Source organism: Lipotes vexillifer, unplaced genomic scaffold (assembly GCF_000442215.2).
Source record: "Lipotes vexillifer unplaced genomic scaffold, Lipotes_vexillifer_v1.1 scaffold691, whole genome shotgun sequence".
Classification (NCBI taxonomy): domain Eukaryota; kingdom Metazoa; phylum Chordata; class Mammalia; order Artiodactyla; family Lipotidae; genus Lipotes; species Lipotes vexillifer.
In genome coordinates, this window is record NW_006788040.1 from 3,127,301 (window position 1) to 3,147,742 (window position 20,442).

At 42.9% G+C, this 20,442-nt stretch overlaps 1 protein-coding gene across 1 annotated transcript in view; it reads left to right on the forward strand.

Moving 5' to 3' along the window:
- Positions 1-13,043, forward strand: part of HSCB (HscB mitochondrial iron-sulfur cluster cochaperone) — a 14,040-nt gene extending 997 nt beyond the window's left edge. The window contains exons 2-6 of the mRNA XM_007461148.1: positions 392-488; positions 839-928; positions 1,534-1,678; positions 4,830-4,877; positions 12,915-13,043. Of these exons, the coding sequence (XP_007461210.1) occupies positions 392-488; positions 839-928; positions 1,534-1,678; positions 4,830-4,877; positions 12,915-13,006 (472 nt within the window). The 3' untranslated portion in view covers positions 13,007-13,043. The remainder of the gene's footprint in view (positions 1-391; positions 489-838; positions 929-1,533; positions 1,679-4,829; positions 4,878-12,914) is intronic.
- The last annotated feature ends 7,399 nt before the right edge of the window (positions 13,044-20,442 follow it).

Genomic DNA, 20,442 nt, shown 5'->3' on the forward strand with positions numbered 1-20,442 from the left:
ATGCCTCTTCGCCTTAACTCTGGGCTCTGGCCCCACCAGTCACTGAGCACTTATGAAGGGCTGCAGTAACACTGCTATTTACGTTGTTCAAGCATACCAATCTTGTTCCCACTTCAAGGCCTTTGCATGTTCCTTGTGCCTGAATGACTCTTTCCTGTGATCTTCAATTACTCATCATGATTTAGGTCTCAGCTCAAATGTCATCTCTTTGTCCACCACATCTACCATTCTCTTATCCTATTCTGTTTTCCTTTGCAGTACCTACCACTTTTTGAAATAGCTCTGTCTATATGTTTATTGCATCATCCCCCATGAGAACAGGAACCAGGCCCATACTATACAAATCTATAAACATTTGATGCATAAATTTCATCTCCTTATTTCCTTCCAGCAACCGCTCCTTCAGAGTTGACACTGCAAAGCTCCAGCATAGGTACCAGCAACTACAGCGTCTTATCCACCCAGATTTCTTCAGCCAGAGGTCTCAGGTAGCCTATTGGCCATCCATAATCACACCCAAACACGTGTGTACCCTGGGTGGGTGGCAGCGTCCTTATGGTTATATGATTATCAAGGACAGAGCTGGACAGCCAGCTTCACCCTGAGGTAGCCTGACCCCAGCCATCCAGATGCTGGACCTGTCTTACACACAGAGCTTCTACCTGATTTCCCAGCAGAATTAGAACCCATCACCTGAAAATAAAAACAGCTTATCCCATACCAGTTCTCCTTTGGTCACTTCCTTATGTGCTTGCCCATCAGTATTTTATGAAACAGTTTGTGAATGTAAGATGGCCTATTTGCGTGGTAATATGACTATCTTCATTTCCACTTACAGACTGAAAAGGATTTCTCAGAGAAGCATTCGACCCTTGTTAATGATGCCTATGAGACCCTTCTGGCCCCCCTGAGCAGGGGACTATACCTTGTAAGGTGATTTTCCCACCCTTCTATCATGACAGCCTGGTCCCATTGCTCTGTAGGATAGCTGCTCCCCTGTGTTCAACAGAAGAGTGCTTGAGACCTGAGCTAATCTAGGGACCCAACGATAATTAACCTCAAAGATACTATTACATGAGTATAGTTTTCTCTGAGTATCTCTGTAAATCTTACTTGCCCAATTGCCTTTTTTTTTTTTTTTTTTTACCATTTTCTATAAATTTCAAGGGTTAGATGGTGCTGGCTTTTAAGGAAGAGTAATTTTTGGTTTTTTGTGGGGGAGAAGTGAGCACCTTAGAATTTTAGGATTTAATAGAATTTTTACAAATATCTAATTCAACCTCCTTCCACTTTTTTCCCAAGTGGAAGAATGACTCCCCCAGGGTCACATAGTTCCAGGTAGCAGGGAGTGATCCCATCCCAGCACTCCTATCTCAGTCTAACTTTCCAGCACCCTACCCTCACACTTTCACTTTTGGGACAGTTCAAGTTTTCCCTGTGAGTGGCATTCTGTTCTGAATGGTGAGGAGGATTTATGACTCTGGCCATAGTTTCTTGAATTAAACTTATTTTCCCTGCTTTATGCCCCAATAGCTAAAGCTCTGTGGAGTAGAGATTCCCGAAGGGACAGATTATGAAATGGACAGTCAATTCCTCATGGAAATAATGGAAATCAATGAAAAACTTGCAGAAGCTCAAGGTGAAACTGCCATGAAAGAGATGGAATCTATTGTCAGAGGTAAAAGATAAAATACCACCGACTGCATTTTATTGCTATTTTGAGTACATGTAGGGGTTAAGTGAAAAATGGATATAAAGACTACATATTGGCCTTCATAATGTTTCAGGGAATTTTTTTTTTCTTGATTACGCTGAAACCCATTTTGTCTAGAGGTTAGGCTTGCAAAATTCCTAATTCTCTGGAAGGCGGGCTTAAACCAAGAATGTAATAGTATTTTGAAGATTGCTGTGCTCTTTCCCACCCATGACATCCTTTGGATAATAATATTATCTCTGACAAGAAAAACAGACCTCAGAAGTTCATGGGAATGCCCAAGGTCACACAGCAGATATAGCAGAGCAAAGATTGAAACCTTGATCTTATGATCCCATATTGCTTTACTTTCCACTTTATTCCATAGTGTATCAGTCAGGGTTCTCCAGAGAAACAGAATCAGTAGTGTATGTGTATGTGGAGAGAGAGAGAGAAATTTATTTTAAGGAATGGCTCATGTGATTATGAGAGCTAGCAAGTTCAAAATATGTAGATAGACTAGCAGGCTGGAAACTCAGGCAGGACTTCTATGTTAGTCATGAGGCAGAATTCCTTCCTTGGGAAACCTCAGTTTTTGCTTACTACCTTCAACTGATTGGATGAGGCCCACCTATGTTATGGAAGATAATCTCCTTAAAGTCAACTGACTGTAAATGTTAATCACATCTACAGAATACCTTCACAGCAACATCTAGACTAGTGTTTGATCAAACAATTGGGCACCACAGCCTAAACAAGCTGGCACATAAAATTAACCATGCCATATAGAAAAGGCTCCAGGTTTCTCATTCAAATTATATACAGATATGAACTTTCACAAATGTTATGGCATGCCTACTGTATCAGGCACTGTGCAGGACACTGAGGATACAGCAGTGAACAAGAAAGACATGGCCTGGGCCTTCTTGGAGTTTATATATTCCAACTCAGTGTGTCCCAAATGGAAGTCATGAGCGTCTCTCTTCTGCTCCTCTGCTGATGTTCGCTAAGTGAATGACGCTCTGCAGTTGTACAAGTCCAAACCACTGAGGAGGTGTCCTTCACAACTTATTCTCACTTACCCCCATAGACAGTCCATCACCAAGTCTTGAAAAGCTGACCTTCTAAATGTGTCTCAGATCCATCTATACGTTTTCACTGCCACCACCCTGTCCCAAGCTACCGTTCTCTCTCACCCGGACAACTGGAGTAACTCCACACTGGTCCGTCTCTACCTTCAGTCTGATATATTCCTACCCTGTCACTTGTGTGATCTTTTTGAAACCCAAATCTAATCATATCACCCTTGGCCTTGCTTAAAAACTTTAAGTGGCTCCCTGCCCCCCACCTCCAGTTAAAGAGACCTGCATGGCTTGGCCTCTGCTTCCTCCCATTTGCTCCTTCCACTCCAGCCACACAGATTGCTTCTAGTTCTTCATCTGTACCTTGTACCTCCCTACCCAGGGCATTTGCACATGCTGTTGCTTCTGCGCGAAACCCTCTTCTCCTCTACCCCATCTATTTAACTATTCCTCCTTCAGATCTGGGGGCAATCCTCACTTCCTCAGAGAATCTGCAGATGACCTCTCTGTCTATACCTTTTGGTCGTGGGTACCCCTCCTTTGTAGGACTAATCACTGGTCTATGTGAGATTACTGGACCAATATCAGCCTCCTCTACTAGACCAGAAGTTCTGCAGAGGCAGAAATTGTGTCTTCTTTTTGCTTCCCTCACATCCTTAGCACATGGCAGTAGTACTTGGAGTATAATAGGGACTCAGTAAATATTTGTCAAGTGAGTGAATAAATAACAAACAAAGAAGTTAAAAGCAGTAAAATAGAAGTTGTGGTGGGGGAGCTGTCAGCTAGGGTTGTACCAGCAACATTAGGGCTGGGTGGTGTTGGGGAAAGAGAAACTTGGGGTTTTTAGTCAGAAGGCCCAGCTGCACGGCTTTGGAAGGCAGAGGTTCATGAAGATCTGGGTGAGGTGGACTTGGGTTCAGTCCCAACACTGCCACTGACTTTTTGTGTGACCTTCAGTAAAGTGACTTCAACCCTCTGAGCTTCAGTTTCCTCATCTGTAAAATGGAGATAATATTAGTACTGGTTGTTGTAACGATTAAGTTAAAGCATATAAAACACTTGACACAGTGCCTGGCCTGTGGTAAGTTCCCAATCAATGGTGGGGGTTATTTCTAGCTCTATAGTTAACATCTCGTTTTGAGCAGGTCACTGATCTTCATTTAGAGTAATTCCTAAATTTCCTTTTACCTGCTAAGGCCCAGGTAATGTGAAAGTTCAAGCGCATGAGCTAGATAGTTTTGGGGTCAGGACTTCAGAGCCTCCAGACTCCTAATCCAGTATTCTTTTATCAACACCACGTTGCTACCTGAGAAGCGAGTTTGCAACCACTGGACCAGAAGTCAGGTGACTTGGGGTCTGCTCTTAGCTCCTCCACTCACCAGCCATGTGACCATATACGTTCTCCCAGTACCTGTCATTGCTTACCATGGGGATATAATGTATTTGAAAGTGCTTTGAAAGCAGGCACCATATAAATGATTGATACTGTTTGTATCTGAAAAAGGCACTTATCATACAATTTTCCAATGAGGAAACAATAAAAATGTGAGGTAGCTGCTCCTTTACTTCATCTGGCATCTTCTCTCTTAAGGTACAATATGATCGAAATGTTTCATTTTCCTGAGAGGCTGTATAATTTGCTAGTAGTTGCCTGACACACTCTAATGCCCTGCTGATAGGCAAGTCCCACTTGTTAATTTTCTCCTAGCTGAAATCTGGAAGACTCAGAGTGCCTTGTGGAGATAATCTAAGGCACTTCTTTGTCTTTTTTTTTTTTTTTTTTTTTTTTTAATGCTTCTATAGCCATTTTATGAGCTTTGGTGATTGCCCCTCAGACCTTTCATGGATAGAAAAACAGTGTAACTAGGATCAGCCAGAGCTACACTAAACAGGAGCTACCATCATGGAACTGTAGAGACAGAGGTTATGAGGCCTTACCCTTGAATCCAAACTCCCTGCTATGTTGTGTTCACAACAACAAGATGACAAAGCGTTGTCTTCATATTATGAGTCTATTTAAGTAGAAAAATTAAGATAATGTTTTTCTTTTTCAGCTAAACAGAAAGAATTGACTGACAATGTGATCAGAGCATTTGAAAGAGGTACTTCCTTCATTTCTTGACTTTATTAAATATGGAAAGAAATTGTAAGCACTGAGGTATAACCATCCATTCAATAAGTAGCTATTATATGCCCATCCTATGACAGGTACATGGGAGCTATAAAATATAGATGAGTCTACACTTCTGCCTTCAAGGATTCACAGTCTTGCTAGAGAAAGAAGGGGTGTGCCAAAACCAGTGATATGCCCATTGAAGATTAAATGAGAGAAAGTGCTCCCATTCCCCTTTAGCAAGTAGGAGAAGATAAGGAGAGGGACGTGGGCTGAAGCCAACACAGGCAGACTCTGAGGGCAAGGCTGCACAGTCAACATTTGGCAAAGCCCACACACCCCTTTCTTCTGCAAAGCCCGGGAGGAGAATGCTATGGCCGAGCAGTGCCCAGATTGCAAATAGGACGTGTTCATCCTTGTCCGCACTGCTCCTGGCTCTCAGGCTAAAGAGACTAGATCTATTTCTAGCTATTTTTAAGCAAGAACAGCCTTTCTCTCCATCCTGACTTGTGCCACTCCTTAAATAAGAGCTTAATAGCCCCTTGGCTTAGGGATCGTTTGACTACAGAAAGGAGAACGCAACTCGTACTAGCCCAGATAAAAGGAGGTTACTCTAAGGAATCAGGTCTATCTCCCAGAATCCAAAGTCCCTGAGATGAGTATAGTATTGTGTGATAAGAGCTTTTCTAGAACAAGACCTGGGAACCAGAAAGCAGTCTGGAACCAAGACTGTGGTCCTGAACTTGGTGGCCTAGCTGGCCACTCCACCCTTCTCCCCACCTGTATACACCAGTTCCGTCTGCTTCCTTATTGGTGTACAGTGCTCCAAACTGGCCTCCCCCACTGGATGACTCCTCAGTCCTCCTTGGTCTATTACCTCATAAGAACAAGGCCTTTTACCATCTGACTAGAATCTTCTAGATCCAATCTAGATTCCTGGGAGGGGGGATTTGATTGCCCCAGTTTGAGTCAGATGTCCACTCCAGTCCGATCACTGAGGGCCAAGGAGATAAGCTTGCACAGTGTACTGCCTACTTTGTAGGGACTGTAGGAGTTTATTCTGAGAAGCAGGCAGAAGGTGGCGGGGAGGGAGGGGTGTCTCTAAAAAGATGGGTAGGAATATAGATTAATAGCAGAAAAGACAGGAACCTGGCCCAATGTATCTGCCTGAAATCCATGTCCCCAGCCTACTGGTCAAGATGGTCAGATTATGTTCCACCAAGGCCCACCCCCAGTTCCTGTTATACCTTTGTGGGCTTTTATTTTTTTAATTATAAAATACAATTTTTTAAAGAATGAATAGTACATAAGTACAATGGAAGAATAACAACAGAAGAAACACCCATGTCCCCACCACCCAGGTTAAGAAATAGAAAAAAGGTGCTCAACATCACTAATCATTAGGGAAATGAAAATCAAAAACCACTGTGAGATACCACCTCACACCTATAAAGATGGATGCTATTTAAAAAAAAAAGAAAATAGCAAATGTGGGCAAGGATGTGGAGAAGTTGGGACCTTTGTGCACTGCTGGTGGGAATGTAAAATAGTGCACCCACTATGGAAAACAGTATGGCAGTTCCTCAAAAAATTAAAAATAGAATTACGGTACAATCCAGCAATTCCACTTCTGGATGTACACCCAAAGAATTGACAGCAGGAACTCAGAGAGATGCACTGTCACAGATAAACAAAGCCAGATACTAGTTAACGTGGTAAGGACAGATTTGAATCAGTAATAACTATAGTGGTAGGGAAAAGAGTCCAGCGTGAACTGAACTCAATTTTGATTTGTACAGAGGTAACTGGGCATTTTAAAGGGAGAATGAGGGAGTAGGGCGGGGGTGCACAGGGGCTCAGTAGAATTGGGGAAGTGAAATATTACAAAAAGCGGGAAGAAGGAGTTGATCCTATGAAACCCATCTGGGTCTGTTAATTGGCCCTTATGGAAGTTAGGCTCCTACCCTCGCACAGAGCCTGGAGACAGGGGCCCTATCATCAGGTGTTGACTGGAACAAACAGCAAGAAAGAGACAGAAGAGACCTTCTTTCCTCTGAACGACATAAGTCCATTTCTCACTCAATCGCCTTTTGTTTATGAAGGACTAGCTGAGCCATCTGTTGAGGCCTGATAGTAGAGGATATTTGAGGGATGACATGAGCAAATGTGCATTTAATGAGGAGCATCTCTATGCAAACGAAAAGGAAAACAAAGGTCAATGTCTGGAGCCGACTATAACCCCTGTTTCTGAGTCCAGAGGGCAGCCACCTGAGAAGACACTGACCGCTTAAGCGTCTTTAGGTGGTGGCATGAGGACAGCAGAGGCAGTCTGAGGCATCTCCTGGCTTATAGTCTGAATGTTTGTGGTGATGGCAGAGACATCAGCATCCCAGTCATGGTTATTCCCCAGAGCACAGTATGGAAGGTGTGCGCTTTCTGAGTGGCCCGTGTACCAACAGCTCCAGGCACAAAGGTTGCCCGTGATTTGTTGTGATGAGTTCTTTGAAGTTTCTATCAAGTCCTCCAGCTTCAGCTTGCAGGACTTTTCCAGATCCTGGAGGAAGGGGGCAGCTGTAAGACAGCCTGAGTCCCACTGAGGATCTGGGCAGTCAGGTTTTAGTTCTTAGTGACAGTAAGTCAGGAGGGAGGGAGGAACATTGGAAACATCGGTTTGGAAAGTTGTAGCCAGATGTTGAAAGAAACTAGAAGAATTGAGGATTTGCTGAGGCCAACAAAATGTGTAAGGATCCAGTTCAGTTTACAAGTAGATAATGAAACCTCAAAGACAATGAACAGGACAGGATTCTGATCACTTGCAAGGTTGTGTTATTCTTTTCCACTGAAACATAAAATTTCTCTCCACAATCACCCCCTCTTTTTAATCAAAGATAAAGTAACATTGTTCTTGTTTACAAAATAAATTTAGTTTCATGAAATTTGGCCTGATTATTAAGTGCAGCAAGAATGGTAACTGACCATAAAGGCCTTTTTAAGTTTTCCTAATGGAACTTTTTACAGGCATAACTGGTTTTATTGCACTTTGCAGATACTGCATTTTTTACAAATTGAAGGTTTGTAGCACTCCTGTGTTGTCAGATGATGGTTAGCATTTTTCTGCAATAAAATATTTTTAATTAAGGTATGTACGTTGTTTCTTTAGACGTAATGCTATTGTGTACTTAATAGACTATAGTACAGTATCAATATTTATATGCACTGGGAAACCAAAAAATTTGTGTGACTTGCTTTATTTCAACATTCACTTTGTTGCAGTGGTCTGGAACCCAGCCCCAAGTATCTCTGAGGTCTGCCTGTATCTCAGATTAGAATCTGCCTGGAATCTCAGATTAAACTTGAAAAACCTCTCTGCTAGGAAGTCAAGCCAAGATTTCTCCATCAGAATTCTTCACCTGCATTACCTATAGTTTCAGGTGAATTCCTGTCTTCCCAACGTCCCCCAAATATTCTAAGATTCATGGGCCTGCCGAGTGCCCTTAATCACCTGTAAGGCTGGGAACCCTGTAAACCAGATACCAGGCCAGTTTTTGCAATAGGGCTTTGAAAGCATTATCTCTATAAAATCAACCTTATTTCCTTAAAATTGATGACTTTATGCATCATTTTCAAATATGACATTCCCGTCAAAGCCTTATTTTTAATTATGTCCTATCACAAAGAGGACAGATTATTACTGAAGCTATGCAAATAATTATATTGCCATGAAAACAAGAATACTCAACAATAGTTTCTAACTTTTTGAGGGATCAGGCAGGGAGAAGATGTTTCAATTTTGTTTACAAAAGTGTATAATTTACTAGATTGTTAATGAGTCATAGATAGCTTAAGAGAAAAGGAAAGGGGATTTCCTCATATTAGAAAATACAACATTTAAAAGCCAGCAATAGTTCGAATAAAAAATTATAATCAACTTATCAGTTTACTCAGTCCTATGTAGTTAATTTTGTTCTGCTTGATCTTGGGTTAGCAGTTTCATGAACCCATCGGCTTTTTCATTAGCGTTTTGGAAATTCTGACTTAGTCGACTGATTTGAACTCAGTAAGGTAAGCAATGCCATCAGAAGCCTGTACCACAGAGTACCTGGTACAGTACCTGTTTATTGATCACAAGTACTCTGGCTTATATCTGGTTGCAAGAGCTTTTAGGAAAGCATCAGAGTAAGGTAACAACCATCCATGGATAGCAAAAGACTTAAAATGGCCATAGTTAAAGATCTGATGAGAGGTTATTATAAAAATAACACAACTGAAAAGGAAATCTGGTTGTTTCTGTGACATATCACATTTTAAAATAATAACTGAGCGATAACATCTTTTTTTTTTTTTTAAAACAGAAGAAATTTATTTTCTTACAGTCCTAGAGGCTGGAAGTCTGGGGTCAAGGTGCCAGCATGGTTGGGCTCTGGTGAGAGCGCTCTTCTTGGCTTGCAGATGGTTGCTTTCTTGTTGTGTCCTCACATAGCACAGAAAGAGAAAGAGGAAGAGGAAGAGGAGTAAGAGAGAAAAAAAGAGAGAGGGAGAGAGGGAGAGAGAGGGGAAAAAGCCCACAGTTTTTGGTTTTGTTTTGTTTTTTGCGGTACACGGGCCTCTCACTGTTGTGGCCTCTCCCGTTGCAGAGCACAGGCTCCGGATGCACAGGCTCAGCGGCCATGGCTCACGGGCCTAGCTGCTCTGCGGCATGTGGGATCTTCCCGGACCGGGGCACGAACCCATGTCCCCTGCATCAGCAGGCGGACTGTCAACCACTGTGCCACCAGGGAAGCCCTGGGCAATAACATCTTATCAGGATATATCATGGATAATGAGGGCATTGACAAATTCTAAGAACTTTGTACAATTTCTGAAATAATAACATTTAACCCATATGAAAATAACCTAGGGAAGGTTAAGTATCTTCTTTGACACTGCTTCCATTGTAATTTAATATATCAAATAAACCTACTCAGTTTAACATCTTTTTACAAGGTGAGAGAATAAATCCTTTGAGGTTTTCCAGGGGACCTCTCAGAAACTTCAAAGTCAGTTCAAAATCAAGAAGACTTTATTGGGCTTCCCTGGTGGCGCAGTGGTTGAGAGTCTGCCTGCCAATGCAGGGGACACGGGTTCGTGCCCCAGTCCGGGAAGATCCCACATGCCGCAGAGCGGCTAGGCCCGTGAGCCATGGCCGCTGGGCCTGCGCGTCCGGAGCCTGTGCTCCGCAACGGGGGTAGGCCACAGCAGTGAGAGGCCCACGTACTGCAAAAAAAAAAAAAAAAAGAAAATGTATGCTTGCGTTATATTTAATGTTAACAACTCTGAAGACATATCCATTTTATTAAACCAAGAATATCATACTAGTTTTATTTACCAAAGATTTACCCAAATTACATGGAATTGAAAACATTTGAGTTGGTTCTTATATTTCTGGAAGTTTTAGGAAGATTTAATTTATGTAAGTACTCATTTCTCTCTAAGCAAATTAGGATACAGTTCCTTCAAAGGATTTTATAAATTAATTTCATAATACCATCTGAAGGTAGGGAAATATATGTTTATGTATATGTATAGATACATAAATATACAGACAGATGCAAATAGCTCTTAGAGTTTTCATTAAAAAATTCTGCCATAAGTCAGGCACAAATAAGATAATATAAAACTCACTTTATGTGAGGTGATGGATGTTAACTAAACATTTTGTGGTAATCATTTTGCAATATGTACGTATATCAAATCATGTTATACACCTAAAACTAATATGACTTTATGTCAGTTATATCTCAGTAAAACTGGGAAATTAAAGAAAAAAATTTTAACTCTAGTTTATATGGGTAGTTCTCATTTTTGCTCTATTTTATATATTTATCTGAATTGAGTTTCTGGCAGATGGAGCAAGTTTTAAAGGTTGCCTGCTCAACGTGAGTTGTGGAGTTTTTTTTAAGGTTTTTTTGGTTTGGTTGTTTGTTTTTTTGTTTTGGGGTGGGGTTTTTTTGCCCTGATATATAATCTTAATGGAGTCTGTGGACTAAATATCTGTTTCCAGTTAGCTTTTTTTTTCTTTTCAGCTTCAGGTGGTTGCTTTTGTAGGTACCTGAGTCCCTTGCAAGCCCCTGATGGGGACAGGAGGCCCAAAAGTCCAGTGCTTGTAGGGAGTTGGGGGGCGGGAGTGGGAAGGGAAAGGTCTGGTAGGATGGACAGAGGGACTGAGGAGGTAGGGGCTTGAGGGGGGCATATCAAAGGATGCGAGGGAGCGGAAGGGAATATGGAAGGTGGTGAGAGGAGGGAGGAGGAGGTGAGAGGTCTTAAAGGAGCCAGTGTGGGGAATCTTAAGTCTCTCAAAGAAGCCAGAGAAATTCCAATTTTTCCTAAGTACAGGTAGACCACGGAGGTACTGCGGGTTTGGTTCCAGACCACCACAAGAAAGTAAATATTGCAATAAAACAAGTCACATGAATTTTTTTTTTATTTCTCTGCATGTCAAAGTTTGTTTACACTAATTGTAGTCTATTAAGTGTGCAGTAGCATTATGTCTAATAAAACCAATTAATTAAAAAATACTTTATTGCTAAAAATTGCTAACCATCCTCTGAGCCTTCAGTGAGTCATAATCTTTTAACCATGGCAACATCAAAGATCACTGATCACAGATCACCAGAACAAATATAATAATAATGAAAAAGTTTGAAAAATTGGGAGAATTACCAAAGTCTGACACAGGGACACGAAATGAGCAAATGCTGTTGGGGAAATGTATGACTTGCTCAATGCAGGGTTGCCACAAACCTTCAATTTGTAAAAAACGCAGTATCTGCAAAGCGTGATAAAACAAAATCTGTCTATAAAGTCACAGCAGCAAGAAAAGAGGTAGATCAAGCACCATGATGACACGCAGTCAGTAGAAGTTCAAGAAGGAGGAGGACTGACAAGTTCCCATGGGAGGAGCAGGGTCAAATAGAACATAGAGGCCTCTCAAGGAGCCAGGAAAAAGAAAATGTCCAGCCCGGGAGTCAATCCCCACTCAAAACGAGGAGCTGGGGCTTCCCTGGTGGTGCAGTGGTTGAGAGTCTGCCTGCCGATGCAGGGCACACGGTTTCGTGCCCCGGTCCAGGAAGATCCCACATGCCGCGGAGCGGCTAGGCCCGTGAGCCATGGCCGCTGAGCCTGTGCGTCCAGAGCCTGTGCTCCACAACAGGAGAGGCCACGACAGTGAGAGGCCCACGTACAGCAAAAAAAAAAAACAAAAAACATGACCACTGCCTTCAAGCCCCTGGTAGGCCCTTTGTAATTGCATTCCCCTTCCATGGTAGCAACTATTCTCCTGAATTTTTGTACTAACCATTCCCTTGCTTTTCTTGGTAGTTTTAACCATATATGAATATAACGGTGTGTTATTTTATTACACATAAATCTAAGGGTTCTCAACCTTGGCACTACCAACATTTTGGGCCAGATAATTCTTTGTCGTGGGGGGCTGTCCTGTACACTGTAGGCTGTTTGGCAGCACCTCTGGCCTCTGCCCACTAGATGTCAGTGCCACCTCCCCAGGATGACAACCAAAAACGTCTCCAGACATTGCCAAACATCCCCACAGGCGAGAAATCACCCGCAGTCAAGAACCACGGGTCCAAGGGCATCTTTCCAGAACCTGCCAGCCTCCTGGGGGTAGCTCTGTATCTCAGCACCTGACACAGAGGAGCACCAGGTGCTTCCACATCGTCGTCAGGGTTAGACCACCGTGTACGATAGGGGAAAACTTAAAACACAACTTAGTTATTGGGTATTGTCCTCAAGAAGAAGAGCAGCTTCTCATTTAAAGTCTGAATCCTGTGAAGAAGCATGGTTTTTCTCCCTTTGGTTAAGCCCTTTATCCCCTGAACAATCCAGATGTTTTCTCTTTCTCAAATCTACGGAGTAATTGATCAGCCTTCCAGAGCCCAGGGCTCAGCTTTGATCCAGCTGCCTTGGATAATAGAGTGATTTTATTCTTGCTTGAAATGAAGCCTCGCATTAATGTCTCTCTTTATTTCAGATGATTTTGAAAAAGCCAAGGAACTTTTAACAAAGATGAGATACTTTTCAAACGTTGAAGAAAAGATTAAGTTAAAGAAGATTCCCCTCTAATGGTTGCTAATTTTAAAGTTTTAAAAATAAAGTTCTTATCTATTTCTTTTCTGGACTCTGCTGATTCAGAGTAGAGGTGTTTCAGCTGCTTTGACCATCTTTCTTTTCTTTCTTTTTTTTTTGGCTATGTTGGGTCTTCGTTGCTGTGCACGGGCTTTTCTTTAGTTGCAGTGAGCAGGGTCTACTCTTCGTTGGTGGTGTGCGGGCTTCTCACTGTCATGGCTTCTCCTGTTGCTGAGCACGGGCTCTAGGCACGCAGGCTCAGTAGTTGTGGCTTGCGGGCTCTAGAGCTCAGGCTCAGTAGTTGTGGCACACAGGCTTAGTTGCTCCACGGCATGCGATATCTTCCCGGGCCAGGGCTTGAACCCGTGTCCCTTGCATTGGCAGGCAGATTGTTATCCACTGCGCCACCAGGGAAGCCCACTTTGACCATATTAATTAAACCTGTGGCTCAAGCATTCGTGAACTGCGAAGCTTGTCATGTCAGCAGAAGCACAGCCAGGCCAGGGTTTGAGTGATCGGTTCTTCATGGGATACTTGATATACCATGTTCCTCATCTAGGCCTGTGGATGAGGAGCTGGAAGTAAGGCCAACTCGAGGCCCTCGAGGGGAGGGGAGTTTTTCTGCAAAGGGCCAGTAGTAAATATTTTAGACTTTGTGGGACATACCGCCTCTGTTGCAAATAAACTCTGCCCTTGTAGCACGTTATTTACTAAACAGGCAGTAGGCTAGACTTGACATGGGTTTGCCACCCTCTGCTGTAGAACCACATCTTCCTTCCAATGGCATGACGTTCACAAATAAAAGTCTTGTTAGTGTGTCCTTCAAGGAATTCTGTTTGGCAACCGTGCAAAGCTGCCTAAGGGTCTCTTTGGTCTACAGTTAAATACATAAATGCATTTCATCTACATGAAATATAGATAATAATATCAAGAATTAGTCTGGGAACTTCCCTGGTGGTCCAGTGGTTAAGAATCCGCCCACCAATGCAGGGGACAAGGGTTTGATCCCTGGTCGGGGAACTAAGATCCCACAAGCCGTGGGGCAACTAAGCCCGCATGCCGCAACGAAAGATCCCGCGTGCCTGTAACTAAGACCCGATACAGCCAAAAATAAAAGTTAGTTTTAAAAAGTGAGTAACTGTTTTTAAAAAAAATGAATTAGTCTGGTATTAAACAGTAACCACATGTTCAGCTCCACCTTGGTGGAGTGGAGCATTTTTAATTTATTCCTGAACAGCTGCTCTCCTGTCACCGGAAGCAGCTTCCCTTCCCTTTTTGGATCTTCGGAAATTCAGTTGGAAGTTCTTGATTCATTTCCAGGAGAAAAAAAAATTTTTTTTGAAGTCTCTGGATCAAGGAAGATTAAAATAGAAAATTCGGATTAAAAATTCTGAGAAACAGCTTTCAAATTCTTAGACAGAATTGCTTGTTTATAAGTGAAAAAATTCAGAGTTCTGAACCAAGGTTTAAATACTACTCCTAGAGCTTTGCATCCTCCCTTGTCATTGTCTAAGAATTTATATCTTGTGAATCCTGATCCAGTTATACTCAGTTAACATTTCAGGATTTATGGATCTTCTGAAGGCAGATGAACCCAGCAGCTGTCTGGCTTAATGGTACTGGGGAATATCAGTACAATCTCCAGCCCCCTCACAGTTTACAAGAAGAGCGAGTTACTTGTCTGAACACACACAGGGAGTCCTTTAAGTAAATAATTACAAAGCAAGCAAATGTCCTGATTAGTTTGGGTGCTTCTGAAAAGAAGGAGAAAATGAAAGTAGTGTTTGAAATATGCCTGTAGACAATCTTCCATCCTTCGGAACAAAGATCAAAACTGAAACAATCTGACCACAAAAAGAAATCAGATAAACAAATTTGCTTCAAACAACATCTTTGGAGGAACTTCAAAGAAACTTTCCCTTACCTGTTGCCATCAGCTGGAAAGGCCACTGGACCTCCCAGCAAACCATTTCTTTTATTTTTCTTTTTTTTTTTTGGCCACACAGCACGGCATGTGGGATCTTAGTTGCTAGACCAGGGATCAAACCCATGCCCCCTGCATTGAAAGCACAGAGTCTTAACCACTGGACCGCCAAGGAAGTCCTGAGCAAACATTTCTGATTGGGGGAATAAATTTAAAAGACTTTATTTCTGAGACATGGCTTCTGAGTCAGTGGAATTACTTATTTTTCCCCTCCAAATTCTTTCCCTTTTAGTCTAAACTCCAAGGTTAGCTGGACTTCTAAATCCAGGAACACTTTCAAGTGTTCCCTGACAAAGCCCTATGGGAGGGATGTTTCTAGACCTCTGAAAGGTTAGCAGCCCTATTTGGGTTAAAGTTTCTGACTGAGTTAAGGAAATTAAGCACCTACCTCCTAACCCCACATCGTTCTTAATATGGCATCAGAACAAGTCGGAAGTTTTGACTAATTTGTGACTGCTCCAGTGTCAAATAGGCCTGGTGTTATGGACTGAATGTGTCCCCCTCAAAATTCATATGTTGAATCCTTAACCTCCAGTGTGGCTGTATTTGGAGATGGTGCCTCTAGGGAAGTAGTTAAGGATAAATGAGGTTGTAAACGTGAAGCCCTGGTTTTATAGATTAGTGTCCTTATAAGAAAAGACACCCTTGCTCAGTCTTCCCACACTCATGCACCAGGGAAAGGCCCTTTGAGAAAGCCAGGGAGACACCTACCATCTACAAACCAGGAAGAGACTCCTCAACGGATAGTGAAACTGACCCTGACAGCACCTTGATCTTGGACTTTCAGCCTCCAGACTGTGAGAAAATTAATTTATGTTGTTTAAGACACCCAATCTGTGGTATTTTGTTACGGCAGCCTGACTACTATACCTGGGGTTTTTTGTTTATTTGTTTGTTTATTTTATTTTTGACTGCGTTGGGTCTTCATTGCTGCACACGGGCTTTTCCCTGGTTGCAGTGAGCAGGGGCTACTCTTCGTTGCAGTGCGCACGCTTCTCATTGTGGTGGCTTCTCTTATTGCGGAGAATGGGCTCTAGGTGTGTGGACTTCAGTAGTTGTGGCATGCAGGCTCTGTAGTTGTGGCACACAGGCTTAGTTGCTCTGCGGCATGTGGGATATTCCTGGACCAGGGCTCAAACCTGTGTCCCCTGCATTGGCAGGCAGATTCTTAACCACTGTGCCACCAGGGAAGCCCCTACACCTGGTTTTGAATTACAGCTCTGCCACTAATCTGCTGTAAGTCCATGATTGTGCTAAGCTTCATTTCCTCATCTTTAAAACGGTGATAATAATAATAGTAACACACTCACAGGGTCATTGTGAAGATTAAATGGAATAAATTATGCAAATTGTTTAGCCCAGTGCATGGCACATAAGCACTCAAATGTGATTTTTTAAATGGTAATGACTACTTTTGTTTTTATTTTGGCAACAAAGTCATGCCTTTCACTGCAGAGTAAATATTCCCCTTTCAACAAAGTTTCAAGCACCTACTTTGTGTAAGAGAATGCTCTAACCTGAGAGAGTAACACAGAACAGTGAGATGCTTCCTGTCTATTTGGGGAGAAGACTTTTACACCAATAACCAAAACAATGATAAAAGTTCCCATTTGCTGTGCACTAACTGTGTGCCAGGCACTATGGGCAGTACTTTGCATGATTCCATCAAAGTAAACCCAATTCCACCAAAGTAAACCCAATTCTTCATTTTACAGATGAAGAAGCAAGCTCCCAGAAGGTAAGAGAGTCAAGAGCAGGGATTCAAACCCAGGCCTTGTCTGCAAAGCCTCTGCTCTTAGGGAGGCTGAACCGGCCAAGATTAAGTACCAGCCAAGGGGACTAAACAATCTTTACAAGAGGGGCCATTTACCAGGGCCTGCTCCATGCCAAGCCAAAGCAGGATTTGATCCAAGTCTCTGTTTCCAAAGTTTGCACATACGGCTTCACTGGGCACAGAGAAAGATCACTCCCAGGTGTGGTAACCAGGGAAGAAGCCTTCAGGGAAGAGGGGAAGTGGCATCCAGACAAGCAGAGAGAGACTGTCAGGTGTCCCCAAGACCACCCCCAGTTTCAACGACTCAAGGGGAGAACCCACAGGACTGGGTACATAGTCCTACTCATGGCTATGATTTATTACAGCAAAAGGATACAAAGTTAAATCAACAAAGAGAAAAGGCACATGGGGTGAAGTCTGACGGAAAGCAGGCACAAGCTTCCAAGGCTCCTTTCCCTAGTGGAATCACAGAGAACACACTTAATTCCCCAGCAACAAGTTGTGACAACACGTGTGAAAATGCTGTCTGCAAGGGAAGCTTGTTAGAAACTCAGTACCCAGAGTTTTTCTTTGGTGCTGGTCACATAAGCACTCTTTGTCTAGCATGTGCCAAAATTCCAGACTCCAAGAAAGAAAACAGGTATTCAGCATAAATTACATTGTTTGTACAAACAATTTAGGCAGAGTGAGCCACTCTTATCAGTTCTGGAAATAGGGAAACCCTCCCCAAATCCAAGTTCCCAGACACCAGCCAAGGGCCAACCTTGTAAGCAGGACTTTATAAGGATGTGCGATCTTGGGGGTGCTGGGTTAACTTTTCTGCACAGAAGTCAAGGGGCGGTCCTGTCACAGTTGAGGGAATTATATAACGAGTAATCTATAATCAGAGAGGAAAACACCTCCATTGCAAAAGGGCTTTTTCCTGTCTCCGTGGCCTCCACCAGGCATAAAGAAAGATGCTGCTGAGTGGACAAAGCAGTCATGCCGCGTAGTGTGTTCAGCAGCAAGTGACAAACAGCTGCAGCAGACTCAGACCTAAAGCTTTGCTTTGACAAAGAATTCCTTTGGTCCTGTCACTTTTGATAACATGTTGGATATATCAGATGTGGCCAGATGAAAAAATAAAGAGAAGACACCATCTTTTCCTTTCTAGGTATCACTGTTGGGAGGCAAGAGAGACTCAGCAGAGTTCAGAGGGGTGAGGGCTCCAGGGAGGAAACACACACGGGTGATGGTGGCGGAAGTGGCTGCTATCAGAGAGGGGTGAGGTCTTTGAAGAATTGCAAGCACATGCCCCATCTCAAAGCTGGGGAGGAGGCGGAAGATGCTACTCAACTCTGGTAATTGCTGCCATGGCGAGATTCAGACGTGGTGTTGACAATCTCTGGATTGTTTCAAGAGAAGCTGGAACTGGGATTTTAACAGGAAATTTCCCTGGGGCTGCCCGTGGAAACACCAACAAAGAGCTAAGTCAGCTGGGGAAAGGAGAGAGGTGAGAAAGGGCTGCAGAGGAAGTGATATGAGAGCAGTAGGGTAAAAAATGAGACAGTTCACCCAGTGAACCAAGGAAGGAAGAAGTTAGGTTACAAATTATATTTGTGATACTGCAGATTTCAGAGAATCAGACAGAATTGGTTTTTGTATCTGGTAGTTCCTCTTACTCACTGTATGACCTTGAGCAGTTAAGTTCTCTAGGTTTCATTTTTCTCATCTGTAAGACAAGGATAACCATAGCACCAACCTCAATCATGACGAAGTACAAATCTGACATCAGGAGGGAAGAGAATATAAAATAATGCACACAAAGTGCTCAGCACAAGGCCTGGCAGTACACTCAGCAAATATTAGTGGGAAGCATAGAATGAGATGGGGGCAGAGAGGAGGGGTCCCTAACCTTGATCAGTGAGCTAAATCTTGAAGGATTAGAGGCATTTGCATTTTCAAGTAGGTTAGCAGGAGAAATGGCATGCATGCAAGTAAAGAAGAATCTTACTGCAACAGGGTGAGGGTGGGAGTGGGAAGGGGTAGAGATGCTGTTGAGAAGGAGGCAGCCAGATCAGGAGAAGCAGTGTAGACATTGGAGTAAAGGAGACCCATCTGGGGACTTCGGTAGAGTTGAGAGCTGATGGTTCCTTAACGAAGGCAGCATTATGGTAAGGGGACAGATTCAACAGCATTCTAGGAGATGGGACCATTAGGACTCGGCAGCTAATAGGGCTCTGATGAGGGCTGAGTCAAGGGGACTCAAGTGTCTGGTGTGAGCACTGGGGGGATGGAGAGGCCTTGACCCAGGAAGAGGGGCTGCAGCTTACGTTGGGGGGGCGCTGAGCTCCACTTGGGCAGGTTGTATTTGTGACCTTGGAACTTCCTGTAGATGTTCAATAGGCACCTGGAGGATGGCTTGCAGCTGAGGAAGACTGTCTGGGCAGGAGACACAGGTCTGGTGGGTGGGCATTTAATAAGCACATTACACTGCGCTTCTCACTGAATCCTCAAAATGGGCCCTTTCAGGCAAGAACTATCATCCCCATTTCATGGATGGAGAAACTAAGGCTTTGAAGAGCAGAGTAGCTCTTCCAAGTTCACATAGTAATAGTTTGGGGGAAAATCAAACTCGGGTCGCTAACTTCAGAAAATGGGCAGCTGGTACACAGTGTAGGTTTGGGAAGATGAAAAAGTTCTGAAGGTGGATGATGGTGATGGTTACACAACACGAATGTGCTTAATGCCACTGAATTGTGCACTTAAAATTGTACACTTAAAAAGGGTCAAAATGGTAAATTTTATGTTATATATATTTTACCACAATAAAAAAAAAAAGAAAGAAGGAAAATGTTGTCCTGACCACCAATTATATTGCAAGTGTTGGCTGAGGAGCCATCATTTCCCTCTATGCTGTTTTTATAATGTTTGCTTTCATCCCTATGATAATATTTTCTATTTTGTTTGGCTTCCTTAGTTTCAAATTCTCAGAGGAGAGGAAACCTCACTATAACACCTATGGATCTCTTAGTCACAAGAGTTACCAAATTCCCTAGGAAATTTGGTATATATTAGGTATACATATATATATATTAGAAAAAAATAGCACATACCAGTAACAAGCAAGGTAGTTTGTAACACACACTGACCTAAGCCAACTCGGTCATGCATAACTATAGGGTTCATTTCAGTAAGTGTCAGAAACCACCAAGACTGTGAGATAGGTGAGGTTGGCTATTACCCCACTACCTTTCTACTGGGTTTGTTTTTTTTTAAAGTTGCATTTAGATATATATACCCTGAACCTCACCCATGCAAAGTGTACAATTCAATGGTTTTTAGCCAATGAAGCTGTGCAACCATCACCAGGATCTAAATTTCTTTTTTTTAATTAATTTATTTATTTATTTATTTTTGCCTACACTGGGTCTTTGTTGCTATGCGTGGGCTTTCTCTAGTTGCAGTAGGCGGGGGCTACTCTTTGCTGCAGTGCGCTGGCTTCTCATTGCAGTGGCTTCTCTTGTTGTGGAGCACGGGCTTTAGGTGTGAGGGCTTCAGTAGTTGTGGCATGTGGGCTCAGTAGTTGTGGTGCATGGGCTTAGTTGCTCCTTGGCATGTTGGATCTCCCCAGACCAGGGCTCGAACCCATGTCCCCTGCATTGGCAGGCGGATTTTTAACCACTGTGCCACCAG